The following is a 16,683-nucleotide window of genomic DNA, read 5'->3' on the forward strand; positions in this document are numbered from 1 at the left end:
GAAGTGAAAAAAAAATCCTTTTAAAATATATTTATTTACTTTTTTTTTTGTTTTTCTGAATTTCTGTTCTGAACGATCAAAATAAAAATTCTAAAAAAGTAAAGGTGATTTTAAAAAAACCCATAATGAAACGAATAAATACATTTTTCAATATAAATGCAATATCTTCATTATATGCACAAAAGTTCTTCAGGACGTCCCGAAATTTAACCACCTGTGAAGAATTACTTAGTAGTGAACCGTTGTGGAATCACAGATAAACTTTGATCAAAAACTTTCCACCTGCGACCACCTTGTATGCTTAAAAATAACGAAGGAAGAATATTATTTGATGCGTCATTCTTTCTCTCTAATATAAAGGGTGTAATATGAAGGCGATTACGTAGGTATTTCTAGCAGGTTGAACGATCTCATAGAGGCTCTCTTCTTAGCGGAAGTTGGTTCGTAGTTATCTGCCCCTGTTGGCACGAATTGATTTTTGTTCGGTGGATTCGCAGACAAACCTCTTTTTTAAAAAACAGAAATTCTTCAGGCTGACAACTTGGGCCTAACTGTGTGTCGCTTGGATGTATCCAGGTCATCCTTAAAAGTAATTTAGACCACAACCCAACGGCTCCTAATTTTCGTGTTTGTCCTATTCATCTTTTTATCTCCGCAAGTTAACAGAAAGCTCTAAAAAAAAAAGAGGTTCTGTAAAACAAGCAAAAAAAACATTTAAAAATTTTATAAACTAAAAAAAAACATCGAAAGAAAAGAAAAACAACGAAAAAGCAAAAAACAGAAAAAAGAAAAACAACAAAAATCCGAAAAAAAAAGGAAAAGAAAAAAGTAAACCTCACAATACATACGACAAAGACAAAATAATTTCCAGAAATTCTAAATTAAGTATAAAGTAAAAGGACATAAAAAAATAATTACAGAAATATTATTTATTATTAGCTAATAGCTTCTAAAAGTAATACAAACCACAGAAAGAAAAGAAAGAAGGAATACGACATCCGTGAAAGCCAAACCAAAAGCAGGAACGAAAGTTCTACAAGGTAGTTTAGAGAGACTAAGAGATTAAAAGAGGAAGACAGAAAGAACAAGTGCAAGAATGGCGGAGAGCCTGGAAGCTAAGATTGAGAAATATTCTCAAGAAAACGTTTTTCTGCATAAATATTGCATCTTAAAGAAGAAATGCGACACACTTCAGCAGGTAAGAAAACGCTCTGACTGTAAACAAATACCTACACAACACCTGTGCTACCTACAGTCATACTAGTATGTGTGTGTGTGTGTATGTATAAAGTATATATACACACACCTAGATCTTTGTTATTTTATTACTTTTACATGTGGTATGGTATTTTCACTTCTGCATAACTTGTTTCGTATTTCTTTTGTTGCTTTACCACTTGATGAAACGTGTTATATATATATATATATATATATATGTATATATATACACATACACGCATACACAGATAAATTGTGAGTAAATCCACCTGCCTATGTCTAATAAGCAGATTTAGCGTCTTTGTGAAAATAGATCCCGTTGTTAAGCCAGGCTGGACTCGTAGTGAACACCTCGATTAGTTTCCGCTATTTATTGCAGCCTTATTGAAAATATAAATGAACATTTAGATTCATTTTGTGTGCAGAGAGAAAGTGTTTACACAGCGTGACAAAAATATCTCAAACAAGCCTGTGAACTTTTGCATAGTTTATATACTCACGCAATGTTACTGTGTGTGTGGGTGTGCGTATATAGTTATAAATCATTTTTACGTCTGCATTTCTTCATTGATACTGGTTGGATAAGTCGTTATGGTCCCAATAGTTAATGTCCTCTTAGACGTTGTGGGTGATAATATATCGCTCGTATGTTCTGCTATTTGCTTTTTGCGTTTAAGAAATAAATTAATGGTCCAGAAAGTGAAACTAAAGTCGGCAGTGATCGTCATTTTCCAGAACTTAGCAGTGAAAGAATTGTTTTCTTTGGAATAAAATAAAAGTGATGTAAACCGATTTGTTTTCGTAAAATGCTTTTATTTTATAATTTTTTAAAACGATAAACTAAAATTTAAGAATTAGACTCTCAAGGCATTCAACAAATTCTGTAGAATTTAAATTTCTTTGTGCGATCGTCATGAAATAAATATGAGAAAGCGCTGAAGTGCTATACGTAGCCTAATGTTTATTTTCTATGTTTGCTCTATACACCTCATTGTATTTATGTAGATAGATAGATTGATCGCTTGGATCTACAGAATAAAGACTGACAGTATCGTGATAGGTAGCTGTTGACATGCATGCTGGCAATCGGTTATATGTCCAGGCATGGCTGTATGGTTAAGAAGTTTGCTTCCTAACCACATAGTCGAACTGAACCTGGAGGCTGTAGTAGAGAGGATTTTGGTAAGTCCATTACTATAGCCTCACTACAATCAAAGCCTTGTGAGTGGATTTGGTAGACTGAAGCTGTGTATTTGTGTGAGACATATATAGCGCCCGTACTGGTGCCACATTAGAAGTACCCAGCACACACTGTAATGGTTAGCATTAGGATAGGCATCCAGCTGTAGAAACCAAACCAAATCAGAGTGGAACCTGGTACAGCTCTCCAGGTTGTCGGCTATGCTCAAACCGTCCAGCCAATGCTGGCATGGAAAATGAACATTAAAGAATGATTTATATATATATATACATTCTCTGTTTCATTTTATTACTAACTTTAGTTTGTTGAGTACTACTGAACACTATTTCAAATCATTATGCCAGTTTTTACTGACTTCACTAGTTTCACTTTCTGGATCATAAAATGAAACATCAACTGTTTTTACTTTTTGCATATTCTCTATGGCTGTATGCATCTCTTATGGTCAGTTACAGTGCAAAGTGGAATGGGTGCATTTTTATCATGACAGCACTATTTTGCCGTGTCCTTGACAAGGTATAAAGCATCTTCTCCATCCTATGTTGTCTCCTTTTGTTCACAAGCATTTAAAAGCTAACTCTTTCCTGGTGGGTAGAAGAGAGTGGTAAAAAAGGACCAGACTGAGGAGGAGCAGAGTGAGAGAAACAAGAGGGTGATAGGAACAAGAATAGAAGAAAAGAAAGTGCTAGCTACATGATTGTTGGTTGGGAGATTCAGTCAAGACAGTATGAGCAATATATGATGAAAGAAGAGTGCTTAGAGAGAGGTAGAGTAACAAGTTAGTATTGGATGTGAGCAAGTTAAGGGACAGAGAGTTTGTGGTTGTTACAATAATAGGTAATGTAGGGAGTAATGTGAGGTTGACGAATAGCAATGAAGATAGGTGATAAGAGTGGGAGTGATGAAATGTGTTGGAGGAGAGAGTAATGATAGAGAGAAAGAAGTGAGTAATGAAGAACTTGTGATAGTAACGTGGGGAATTGAATACAAACAAGACAAATCCTTGTGATGCTAACTGTCATAACAGGCAACATGCAGAGAGAAAGAATAATTGCTGCAGGTAGGGGAATGTAATGAGTGGAGTGAGAATAATGGAAAAAATGAGATAGTAATTAAGAGAGTACATAGAGACATAAAATGAACATGATGCTTAAGAGAAATCCAAATATAGATATACATCCCAATTTCCATTACCATCAATATTTTACATGTGTTTTTCTATGCTTGCATAGGTTGGGCAAATCATCTCCAGAACAGTGTTTTGCCACAAGTCATGTTCTTTGTCTTTTAACAAGGTTCAACTTCTTGAGATAAATCTTTACCACTTTATCGATTGTCTTCCTTGGCTTCACTCTTCCAGGGTCCTCTCACTTTGAATTCTCAGCACTTCTTTACACCACTAGCATCTGCCATTTGCATCACATTCTACCATTGCCTTCTTTCCTGCATACTGCATCAAATTCCTCTTATATCTAGTTTTTCTCTCAGTTTTTTTTTGCTCCTTCATTCATGCTCACTAACAAGTGGAGTATGCTTGCTTCATTCTTCTCTTTCCAGCCTTTGCAAATTCTCTGTGTTCAAGGTTCACATCTTGCTGCCATGCAATATTGCATTATCTGAGAAAGGAACTCTTTGTTGTTAGAAGTAATATCTCCTTGAATTTTTCCATGGCATTCTTACTGTGGCATTACTGTATCTTGGTTTCAGAATAGGTATTCCATATCCCTGTCATAAGAGGTGGCTAAAAGGGCTGGTGACTGGGAATTTGTCCAACCAATTCTTCCATGTAGCAGTAGACATAAAATCATAATTATTATGTTCCTATTGTAATAGCTGAAAGGGTTTTAGGTGGAGATATGGCTGCTATTTCTAGCAGGTTGAATGACTGTATAGATGTTCCCTCATTTGCTCATGCTCTAGCTGATGTCAGTTATATAAATTTTTATAGGCTCAGATTTTCTTTTGATGTCTCCTATATCCATTTGTAACCCCAACTCAGTTCTAATTGAACAAATCCATAGCAAGTTGACAGATATATAAGTGCAAAACAGATCTCTTGATGGTATAAGTATGCCATGCATCTGCTTAGTTGTGATCCATACAGCACACTCAAACACTCGGTTAATCATATGGAATGCAGTGGTGGACGTGTTACAATCTTTACAGTTTTATTTGTGCATGTTTGTAGATTCTAGTGGAAGCAGTCAGTAACAGTTTAATTTCTTTTGAATTTATGATTGATGGTATATATTATCCATGCTAATAAGCTTGAAACTGCTGCAGGTATTATTATGTCTGTTCTGTTTATGTTTTTTTTTTTTTTGGACTAAGTAAGAGGGATAATATTTTTAGGATACCATTGAATATGTGTCTTAGGGGAGGAATTGCAAAACATACAGCAAACAAAAAGAAAACCCTCTTCATCACTCTCCATCTCAACTTTTATAATATCTTTATCTGTTTTCAGTCCAATGAAAGGATAGTAAACCGTATTCAGCATGTGAAAAAACTCATAAAAAGATTCAAGAAAGAAAGACGGTGAGTTTCTGTATATTTCTGGGAAGAGTGTATTATTATTGGTTGTGGTAATAATAATTTTGATTAGAGAATCTTTGTCTCTAGTTTGTATTTTATACAGAGCTATGTTTTAACTTCATATCTAAAGTAACTCATTAATTCATATCTGCTGTGCAGTGGGATTGAACCTGGAGCCATGCAGTTATGAAGTTTTACTTAACTATACATCCATGACCAGTGCTTATTTCTTAATTACTTACTCTGTAGCTTTTCATTAAAGATTTCATCTCTTTCCAGTCTTTATTTAATTAATACTTTACATTTATATATGTTTTAGGTTTTTATCCAATAAACTAGACGAACATGGTGATAACTACAGAGAGGCATCTGTTCCTGTTATGTGGGAGGTATGTTTCTATGATGTGGTTGTATTCATTCATTTTTTGTTCTGTAAAAGCAGGACTTGGTCTTCTAGCGCTTGTAACAACTGAATCAAAGCATAAAACTTCCACTTTCTTTCTAATCTATTGAGTTGTGTAGCCCCTGGTCAGCCTTGATTGAGCAAGCCTCATCAAAAGCATTGAAACTGTGACCAACTTTTGCTATATTTAAACACAATGTATGTGTATTTGAGTGTGCTTATGCTTGTCACCCTATCTTGACATTGCATATAAATGTTATTCATTTCCAATATACTGCAAAAAACATGTCTGGACATGGGAAAATATTACTTTGCTAGGAAACAGGTAAGGATTGGCAACAGGAAGGCTGTCAGAAATCTGCCTCAAATCTGTTGACCTAATGAGGCATGGAAAAGTGATTAAAACAATGATGATGATGATGATATGCTTGTACAGTTGTCTGTATTGTGTATATTTGTATTTATGAGTATACATGTGCAGGTGTGTGCATGTTTGTGTGTATGAGTTTGTACAGTGTTCCCCTGTTGTTACCTTCTTTTCTTCAATATCTGCTGGTGTTCTATTTATTTTTTCCGCCTCTTTTTGATGGTTCTCCTAAACCTCTGCTTTCCATCAAAACTTGTTCCCTCTCCACCCCTCTTCCGTTATTCCTCACTGTTGTAATAATTTTCTTCTCTCTCACTTATTCCACTTTATTTATCCTAACAAACCAGTAAACACTTTGCACTTTCTGGTGAAGAATTCTCTCCAAAACATTAACCTTTTGTTCTTCTTCATGGCATAACATTTATTCCACTGTTTGGACAATTGGTGTGACCATTTACTGAAACAGACCATCATTAGTCTCCTAGGATTGTACTGTTTCATTATAGTGTAACTAAACTTTCATTATCTAATGGGCATTTCCATTTTGTTGTTGTTTTTTTTTTAATATAAAGTGGTTGGCATCAAGAAGGGCATCCAGTCATAGAAACATACCAAAGGAGATACTGGAATATGACAGAGTACTCTGGCTTTTTAGATCTTGCTGAATTGCCCAACCCATGCTAGCATAGATGATAGACATTAAATAATGACAGTAATATATATATATGTAGGTGTAGGAGTGGCTGTGTGGTAAGTAGCTTGCTTACGAACCACATGGTTCCGGGTTCAGTCCCACTGCGTGGCACCTTGGGCAAGTGTCTTCTACTATAGCCTCGGGCTGACCAAAGCCTTGTGAGTGGATTTGGTAGATGGAAGCTGAAAGAAGCCTGTCGTATATATGTAGATATATATGTATGTGTGTGTGTCGGTGTTTGTCCCTAACATCGCCTGACAACCGATGCTGGTGTGTTTACATCCCTGTAACTTAGCGGTTCGGCAAAAGAGACCAATAGAATAAGGACTATGCTTACAAAGAATAAGTCCTGAGGTCGATTTGCTTGACTAAAGGCAGTGCTCCAGCATGGCCACAGTCACATGACTGAAACAAGTAAAAGAATATATATATATATATATATATATATATATATATAGGCTCCATACTTTGAAATGACTAAACATGAACTACTGTTGGAACTTACATACCATGTACAGGAAACTTTTACCTCTTTCATACACCACTTTTCTTAAATAATGGAACTGCAACTACAATATCTTTATATATTTTATATTTTTATTTCTATTTTCATTCTCTTATTTCCTTCTATATTCCCTATCTCCTCCTTTTCCATAATAATTCCTTATTTCAAACTCAAATATTAACCTCTATTTAACCATCTCACATTGTCTCTGATGAAGGGATATCCATAATATCCCAGAAACAGCTGTAAGACTATATTTTTTTTACTTATAAATGTCCTGAAAACTCCTCAAAACCTTGGCTTTGTTATCTCATTTTGTCTGATATCATCATCATCATTCATTTAGCGTCCGTTTTCCATGCTAGCATGGGTTGGACGGTTCAACTGGGGTCTGGGGAGCCCGAAGGCTGCACCAGGCCAGTCAGATCTGGCAGTGTTTCTACAGCTGGATGCCCTTCCTAACGCCAACCACTCCGAGAGTGTAGTGGGTGATTTTATGTGCCACCGACACAGGTGCCAGACGAGGCTGGCGAACGGCCACGCTCGGATGGTGTTTTTTATGTGCCACCGACACAGGTGCCAGACGAGGCTGGCAGACGGCCACGCTCGGATGGTGTTTTTATGTGCCACCGACACAGGTGCCAGATGAGGCTGGCGAACGGCCACGATCGGATGGTGTTTGTTACGTGCCCGCAGCACGGAGGCCAGTCGATTCGGTACTGGCTACGGCCACGTTCGGATGGTTTTCTTGTGTGCCACCGGCACTGGTACCACAAAGAAACAAATTCCATTGATGTTCATCTATTTTGATTTGTTTTATGTATATATATATATATATAATCAATAATAATAAGGGAGTTTCTTCTTATAGTAGAAGAAATAGCTAAGTTCTTTGGTTGCTATTTCTAAAGTTTGGTATGTGGCAAAGCAAATTTTGCTGAACCCTGATTATAATTATACTCATAATTATAAAAATATTGTTTATATATATATATCATCATCATCTTTCTGCACCTTTTTTTCCCCACTGTTGTTGTGGCATTGTTTCTCTTATCTTATTCCTCCATTACAGGAAGACCAGATATACCTCAATGCTAACCAAACAAAGGTAAAGAGTCCACCGGAATCATGTGAAGAAGAGCCTCCTTCCAGAGTTGCTAAAGGGTCGTTGGGTTTCAGTAGTCTACTAGAAACGACGGGCAAAGGTCCACTGCCCTCAGCACTTGCTAAAGTGCGTAAAATGAAGGCTGACAAGAAAGATGGTGTTGCTGACAGCAGCAAGAAGCACCCATCGAAAAATGCATTTCTGACATTCTATGAGCATCATAAAAATATTGTTCAGGATGAGTATTTCCAGGTTTGTATATCTTTTTATAGTTTTGTTCTTTCTTTTCTCTCTTTCAGTCAAATAAGGAGATTTCTTAGGACTGGGAAACTTTTCGGACTTACATCTTGAATTAACCTTTTAGCATTGAAACCAGCCATATCTAACCTAAATATTCTACCAATTTTATGTTCAAGCCAGCCAGATGCAACCTCTCACTCCTACCCTACAATGTCCTAGAAATAAGCAATCACATCTTGAAAATCTCAAAGCTACAATATGATGAATGATTAATTCAAAACAATGAGAATAAATAAGCATTACATTTGACAGAATAATCTGACTGTTATAAGCAATATTTGTTTTTTTATGACATCTCTGTTTTAATCACATCAAGCAAGGTAGCTGGGCATTATCCCTTCCCTTTCAAGTGACACAGTTTGCTGAGACCTCCTTCAGTCATGACTGACTGTGGGATTGCACCTAGAAAGTTACCCTCCCAGGCACAAGTCCAGGCAAGGTTGTTTATGGAAGACCAGCAGTCGCCCATGCATACTGGCCTCCCCTCTCCACGCCACCAGTGTTATCCAAGAGTAAGGAAACAGCAGATACAGCTTGGCACCTGTGACATCGCAACTCATTTCTGGAGCAACGTGAAATAAAGTGTCTTGCTCAAGAACACAACACGCAGCCTGTTCGGGATTCAAACACCCAACCTCACGATCATAAGCTCGACGTTCTAACCACTGAGCCATGCGCCTTCACAAGTGATACAGTAATGTATCTTAATACTGCAAATAAATAAAAGGTCTGTCAATTTTACATTTTGTGACTCAGAATTCCAAGAGTCTTGGTCTATCTTCATTCCTCATATCATATCTACAGCCTCCCTGTATATTAGAGTAGACATGCTGTTTTCTGCATCTGAAAGAAAGAGCTGATGCTATTGTTTGCTGATAGATGAGAGGCTTTCACAAATGGCCAGCCAGATATTCTTGCCTGACTGACCCACTGGTGTTTTGCAGTACTACCAAGATATGTGTTAGTCCTGTATACACTTTTCAGATTTATCTTTACACTTGTGGCTCATAATTTTGATATGATTTACTGGCTGGATACTCTTCCTGTGGTTGGGTTTATTTGCTTTGTCCTGAATTCCAAGAAATGGACTGGGAATGAGGAAGTTCACTTGTAGGTTGTTGTAATTGAAATAATGGTGGCTGGTGGAGTGGAGATGGCGGAATGATAACAAGCTCACTATTGACAGGATGCACTTGTCAAGCAAAGTTCCACCTGTATACCTTGGAAGGAAGAACAAGATATTAACCCTTTAGTGTTCAGATTATTCTATCAAACATAATGCTTATTGATACACATTGATTTGAATTAATCATGCATTATCTCATATCTCCAAGATGTTGATGGTGTAATTACTTAATGTAGAATAACATTGTAGGGTAGGTGTGAGAGCCTGGATCTGGTCAGTTGGAGTATAAAACAGATTAAATATTTTGGCCGGATATGGCCAGTTTAAATACTAAAGGGTTAAGATATGAGTGACACACACACAATTATATTTTGTAAGATGTTCTTTCTTTTTGTGATAAAATAGTTATTTAATATTTTAATAAGATTTGGTTGTAATTTATTATCAGTTGATCATGTAGAGGCTTTCTCTTTGACTCATGCAGTGAGGATAATAGTGCAAGTAGTGGTGGTCTATTAATTTAACTTCTGAATCCATTTAAGATATATTTGAGTTTCTTACAGTAAAAATAGGGTTTTATTATTATTGTTATTATGTTTGACTTTTGCATTGTATTTGTACAAGTTGACTCCAAGTCTCACTCAGGGACCTCAAGAGAAAACAGGTTTGAAGTTCAAGTTGGTGTTATGCCTGGGGTGTCATATATTTGGTTTTGCACATAGTATTGTTCTAGAGAATGTCTAAGAAAACAAGAAAATAATAAGTTTGTTTTAAAATTTGAGATTACATAGACAAAATTTCATGTAGGATATGAGCGGTTCCCGTGTGCACTATCTTTTGAATTTCTGTCCTTTTGGGGTTTCTTGGTATCTGAGCTAGGTAGGAATCAGCCCCATTTATTATTACCTCCACCATAGCGAAGGTAGAGGTATTGCTTTCAATCGTTCTTGTTTGTTTGTCCATGGACAAGATAGCTCAAGAACTGCTGGATGGATTCAGATGAAACTTTCAGGGTTGTTTGGTCTCATGACTAGCACAAACTGATTAGATTTTGGGATCAATCTGATAATGAACAAGGATTCTGGATTATTTTACCTGTTTTTTTAACTTTTGAGAGTGGTCATTTGTGAAAGCAGTCGAGTTTATTTCAGATATTCTCATTTTAAAAATCCTCTCTGGCTAATCGTTGAGAGGATGTTGGTGTTGCCTTTGCAGAGGCTTGCGCTCTCTGAGGGCTATTATTATTATTATTATTATTATAGCGTAGGAGTGGCTGTGGGGTAAATGGCTTGCTTACGAACCACATGGTTCCGGGTTCAGTCCCACTGCATGGCACCTTAGGCAAGTGTCTTCTACTATAACTTCAGGCCGACCAAAGCTTTGTGAGTGGATTTGGTAGATGGAAACTGAAAGAAGTCCGTCGTATATATATATATATATATATATATGTGTGTGTGTGTATATGTTTGTGTGTCTGTTTTTGTCCCCCCCAACATGGCTTGACAGCCGATGCTGGTGTGTTTACGTCACTGTAACTTAGCAGTTCGGCAAAAGAGACCAATAGAATAAGTACTAGGCTTACAAAAAATAAGTCCTCGGGTCGATTTACTCGACTAAAAGGTGGTGCTCCAGCATAGCCTCAGTCAAATGACTGAAACAAGTAAAAGAGTATATGAGGATGACATTGTGAGAGCCAGAACAAATGCTACAAGGCAAATCTAACACTCAAACTATTCTGCCAACAATAATGAGCAATAATAATAATCTTAATGATTTTTTTTTTTTTAAAGATCATATTCTGATTGAATTTAACCAAATTGCTTTTATATTCTTACAGAGAACTGGTGAAGAAATTCCACATCATGTACTAATTGCAAAAGTTACAGATAACTGGCATAATCTGACGCCAGAGAAGAAACAGGTAAATTTCTAATTTGATTTTATTTATATTTCTTGTACTAGATTATCTCATTGGTCTTGCAGCCATGTTGGGTCAATTCATTCCAGGGTGTTTAGTTGATTAAATATCAATCTTAATACTTTGGTACAATTTCAAGCTTCTCATAAAGGGACATAATTCAGATGGAACTAAATGTGCATTTTTTTTTTTTCACATCAATGTTGATATGTAAACACTCGAAAAGATTTTGCAGGTTCTCTCTGCCAAATTCCATCAACCAGTTTCTATAATTCTCTAGGAATTCGTTGACCAATATTATGAGTAGTTAACTTTTGCCGAAGACTGTGCACTTTGGAATCAAACCTGGAATCAATGATGCAAATTGAATGTCTTAAAACCGCACAGTTACACCAGCAACCGTTTATATTTTCAAATTATCTCCCCTGTGTTTTACTTGTTTCATCAATAAATTTTTAAAAACTACTAAGTATAATACTATTTGACTAAAATACAATACAGTGGGTGTGTGAAGTACTCTATATTTTGTACGTGAAGTACTTTATTCATAGGTGATTTAGTATACGTTGTATGTATGAAATATTCTTTCATTTTACTCGTTTCAGTCATTGGACTCCAACCATGCCTGCAATATTTTTTAAAAACCTGATAGTAGTCTATCGTTCTCTTTTTACATAACTGTTGTGGTGAACAATTCTCAGTCACTGTGGGGGTGAACACAAAGATGCCAAGCCCCATATGTATGATGTGTGTGTGCATACACACACACTCCCACGTAGAACAGGGTTTCACGCTGTTTCTGTCAACTAGAGGCACTCACAAGGCATCTGTTGATTTTGAGCTGTAGTAGAAAATACTTGCTCAAGGTGTTGTGCAGTGGGACTGAACCAGAAATTATGTGGTTGTAAAGTGATATTCTTACTGACAGCCTGTTGAGTGAATACATTTTTCAGTATGAGGTTTGTACTAAAGTTTGACTATAAAGTGTTGCGAATGCATTATGGTACTAGTTTCAAACGTTAGTATGTTGTTTCTGAACTGCAAGTAAAGCTATGACTGAGTAAAACTATGCTCAAAGGCATTCTCGTCTTTTTAGTGCTACCTAGGAATGGCTGTGATTTGAGAGATATTTAGCTGCTATTTCTAGCAGATTAAGCAACCATGTAGTGCTTTCCTTGTTGCCAGAGTGGCATAGTAGAAGCATTGGGCAGGTACATAACTTTGCATTTGTCTTACTAATGTTTTCACTCATGCTTTACTTTTACAAATATACTTCATGTGTGTGCATGTTGATATCCTAAAACCAAAGAACCATGTAAGAAGCACTGGTGCCATGTTAAAGCACTGGTGCTGGTGTCACATAAGGGGCACTGGAGCTGGTCCCACATAAGGAGCACTGGTGCTGATGCCAGATAAGGAGCACTGGTGATGGTCCCACTTAAGGGCTTAAGAGGCACTGGTGCTGGTATCACATAAGGAGTGCTGGTATCACATAAGGAATACTGGTGCTGGTCCCACATAAGGAGCACTGGTGCTGGTCCCACATAAGGAGCACTAGTGCTGGTCCCACTTAAGGGCTTAAGGGGCACTGGTGCTGGTCCCACATAAGGAGCACTGGTGCTGGTATCACATGAGCAAATATTTAGTACGAGCAAAACGCCCCCCCCCCCGTCCAATCGATGGTGCTGAGTTGTCAAACATTTAAGCCAAATTTTCTCAAAACAACTTGTCTGACCGTCCCATAGGCCTCCCTTTTGAGAAACACTGACTTAACCTAAATTTGAGACACCAGCAAATGAAGAAATAAAGATAGACTTTTTTTCTATTCCAAAGAAAAACGATTTTATTCACACAAATATGCAACCGAAGAGTTTAAAGTGGAAGGTGCAGTTATGTACAGGTTGACGGAAGAAAAGCAGGACAAAAACGGCTTTATCGTTCGCATTCTCACCTGGAATCGATTTTCGTAATTTTTTCAAGACTTATACATGCCCTGATACCGTCGGTATCTACACATCAAATTTGAGCACAATCGGATGGAGGATGCCTGAGATCCTAGAAGACACACACACACACACACACACACAGACAATGGATTTTATATAATAGATGAGACCTGGAATAACTGAAACGGTGATGAGGGTTAGAGAAAGATCCATACAGTTTTGAATTTTTGTATATATTGGTATTTCTCTTTTGTGAAAGTTTTGTGGTTCTTGGACTTTGTTTATTGAAATGACAATCTTTTATGCCTTTTATTAAAAAAAAACAGGTATACTACGACATGTATGAAAGAGTGAAGGAACCAATACCAAACAGCAAGTATTCCAGTCAAGAAACGAATGAAGAATTGGTGCGTAAACAGTCTGAAGAAGCTGCTGTGGCAGCTGCGAATCTTTTGGCTGATGACAGCGACATAAATGTTAAACAGGAGATGGAAACATGAAAGGTGATGCTTGAGTGATTGCTTTGCATGTGACTGTAAATGGGTGAGTGTGTGTGTGTGTGTGTGTGTGTGCATGGTTGGGGATTGTGTTGCAATTGAGGTGTACCCTCCACACACACACACACACATACACTCAAACACAAATTCATAAAAAATAGTATGCATACATATATATATATATGTGTGTGTGTGTGTGTATATATATGTGTGTATATATATGTGTATATATATATATGCACATACACATATTTTGCCTATTTATATATACATGACTGCATGCATATGTATGTAATTTTATATATTTATATATTCACACTAACATGAGCACTTATGTATACATACACACATGTATACATATATGTATACGTACATTGTGTATATATATTTAAGTATATAGTTATGTGTGTATATATATATATGTATACATATATATATGGAAAACGGACGTTAAATGATAATGATGATATATATATATATATATATATAATAATAATAATATTAGGGAGTATAACTCCAAACTTACCGGGAAAAATTCAATCTAGTATTAAATCAAATTTCACAATATAAATATATAAAGTATAAATTAGAGATAATTCCACTATTATGCAATTCAAACAATGATAGACATAAACCAAATCATAAATAAAAAATAAAATATCTTTATATATAAAAGTGAGGTTGTGTGCTGTCTGTCTCCTACGATTTAGATTCCTAACTACTCCCACATTTTGCGGTGCAGTTTAACCAAAACCGGGTATCTTATAGTCGTGATTCATATCGAGCCCTTCTGGGTATTAGCATGAGTCTACGATTTAAAAAAAAATTTACCATCAATTTTTCTCATTTTTAATGCATTTTTGGCATATATAAGGGAAGTAACTCTCTAAAAATTTATTATTAAATCTCAGAACGTAAAAAGCTACAGTAACCCCCCCCCCTTTGTGGTTAGCCATATTGAGATTGCTATTATACTTTACGTCTCTAAAAATGCTTATATAGTTATTTCCCTTACAAACCCGAGCAACGCCGGGCGATACTGCTAGTATTTTTATAAAACATATAACTAGATCACAAAAAGTATAAAAATCAATATATAATGTATAATAATCAATATATAATATATTGATTATTCATTTTTATACTTTTTGTGATCTGGTTATATGTTTTATAAAAATATATTTTATTTGTTATTCATGTCTATCATTGTTTGAATTGCATAATAATGGTTTTATCTCTAATTTATATTTTATTTATATATATATATATATATATATATATAAACATACATACACACACATATGGGTATATATAAATTCACGCACACTGACTTACACTCAGCATTGTTATTAAGTCTTGCTTGAAGTTAGTCTGAATCTTCTGAAGTTTACTCTACCCTGGTTTGTGTCACCCTGAACAAAAATTTGCTTTAATTTTGGTCATCATCAACCACAAGCCTTGCTTAGTTTTAGTAGAAGAAAAGAGTTAAAAAAAAAATTGAAAGAGATAAAAATCTATTTTAATTAAAATATTTTCCTTCTCTGGAATGTCAGAATTGGAAGGGAAGAACTGTATGTAAAGTATTTTATATTATTATGTTGGCATATGGCGAGCAAATTTGTAATATTGGGTGCATAGTTGTCTGAATCTACACCAGTTCATGCTTGTTACTTCCATTTTATTTACCTTCAAGTGATGTAATTGTCAAATTTGAATCTTGGCACCAAGCTCAAAATTGACTTTGATATGAAAATTGATTTTGATCTCAACATGGGGCAAATTTAATTTCAATATGAATGTTCAATATTACCCTGACATAAAAGTCAGATTCAATCAAACAGAGCTAGAAAAGTCATATTTAGCTTTGATCTGGAAGTCAAATTTGGATTTACATGTGAGGGTCAAATTCAACCTTTGGATGAGTTCCATTTGATCTTGACATACTTTAAATTTGAGCTTTGAATCAAAGGATTGGAATTAAATACTGAAAGATGTTTAGTGTGGTGCATTTACTGTTTTCTAACACAGTAACAACCGTTTAATGATATCAAAATAATATATAATAACGAGGTCTGTGGATTTAACAGATATGGTAAAATTCCTGGGTAAATGTCTTAAAGTACTTTCACTTTTGTTTCTACAACATTCTGACTGCTGCAAAATATGTTGTTGTTGGGTGAAGCCACCTCTCCTGTGTGGCATGGATACTGGAAAACAAAAGGAACTTAGATATTGATTTAGATGATCTACAAATTTTCAACCATATGCTAAGATATATATATATATATATATGTGCATGCATGCAAAAAACAAGTATTATTATATAAGTGAGAAAATTGTGTGAGGGCAAAAACAAATGATTTTTGAGAAAAAACAGAATAAAGGAAAAATTTCTATTTAATTACTATAAAAATGTTAAAAGAAATTAATAATTTTTAAAAAATCACAAAAATAATGAAAATACAAAAAAAGCCCAAAAAACAATGACTTCACCTCAATTTTTTATAGTATTTATTCATATTAGAGATTTTTTGATGGTGTATATATATATATATATATATATATGTTATACACTAAAATTTCAACACAGTGTTGTTTTCAATACTTGCATATATGAATTTATATACATAATGTTTACTAAAACCTGTTTAGTCTCACTGTGAGCCAATCACAGAAGTTTTGCTAGGAGATTTGAAAGTCCCTTTAGCATTAATATAATCTGAGGTCAGCTGAACTATGTATGTTTCTGTCTTCCCAAACACTTCTTATTTGTTTGCCACTGCTTTCATTCACTTCCCTACTGCATTACATTGCCCCAACCCTTACTCCACAACGGCTCAGGGATTCCATGATAGCTGGTCTACAACC

At 35.6% G+C, this 16,683-nt stretch overlaps 1 protein-coding gene across 1 annotated transcript; it reads left to right on the top strand.

Annotated features, from left to right (window-relative positions):
* Positions 1–406: 406 nt before the first annotated feature.
* LOC115216485 lies at positions 407–13,975 on the top strand. Its single transcript, XM_029785904.2, has 6 exons — positions 407–1,198; positions 4,887–4,957; positions 5,274–5,343; positions 7,996–8,280; positions 11,292–11,375; positions 13,645–13,975. Exons 1-6 carry the CDS (start codon positions 1,097–1,099, stop codon positions 13,816–13,818), a joined length of 786 nt encoding a protein of 261 aa, XP_029641764.1. The 5' UTR covers positions 407–1,096; the 3' UTR covers positions 13,819–13,975.
* The last annotated feature ends 2,708 nt before the right edge of the window (positions 13,976–16,683 follow it).

The sequence above is a fragment of the Octopus sinensis genome, linkage group LG10, assembly GCF_006345805.1.
Source record: "Octopus sinensis linkage group LG10, ASM634580v1, whole genome shotgun sequence".
In the NCBI taxonomy this organism is placed as follows: Eukaryota; Metazoa; Mollusca; class Cephalopoda; order Octopoda; family Octopodidae; genus Octopus; species Octopus sinensis.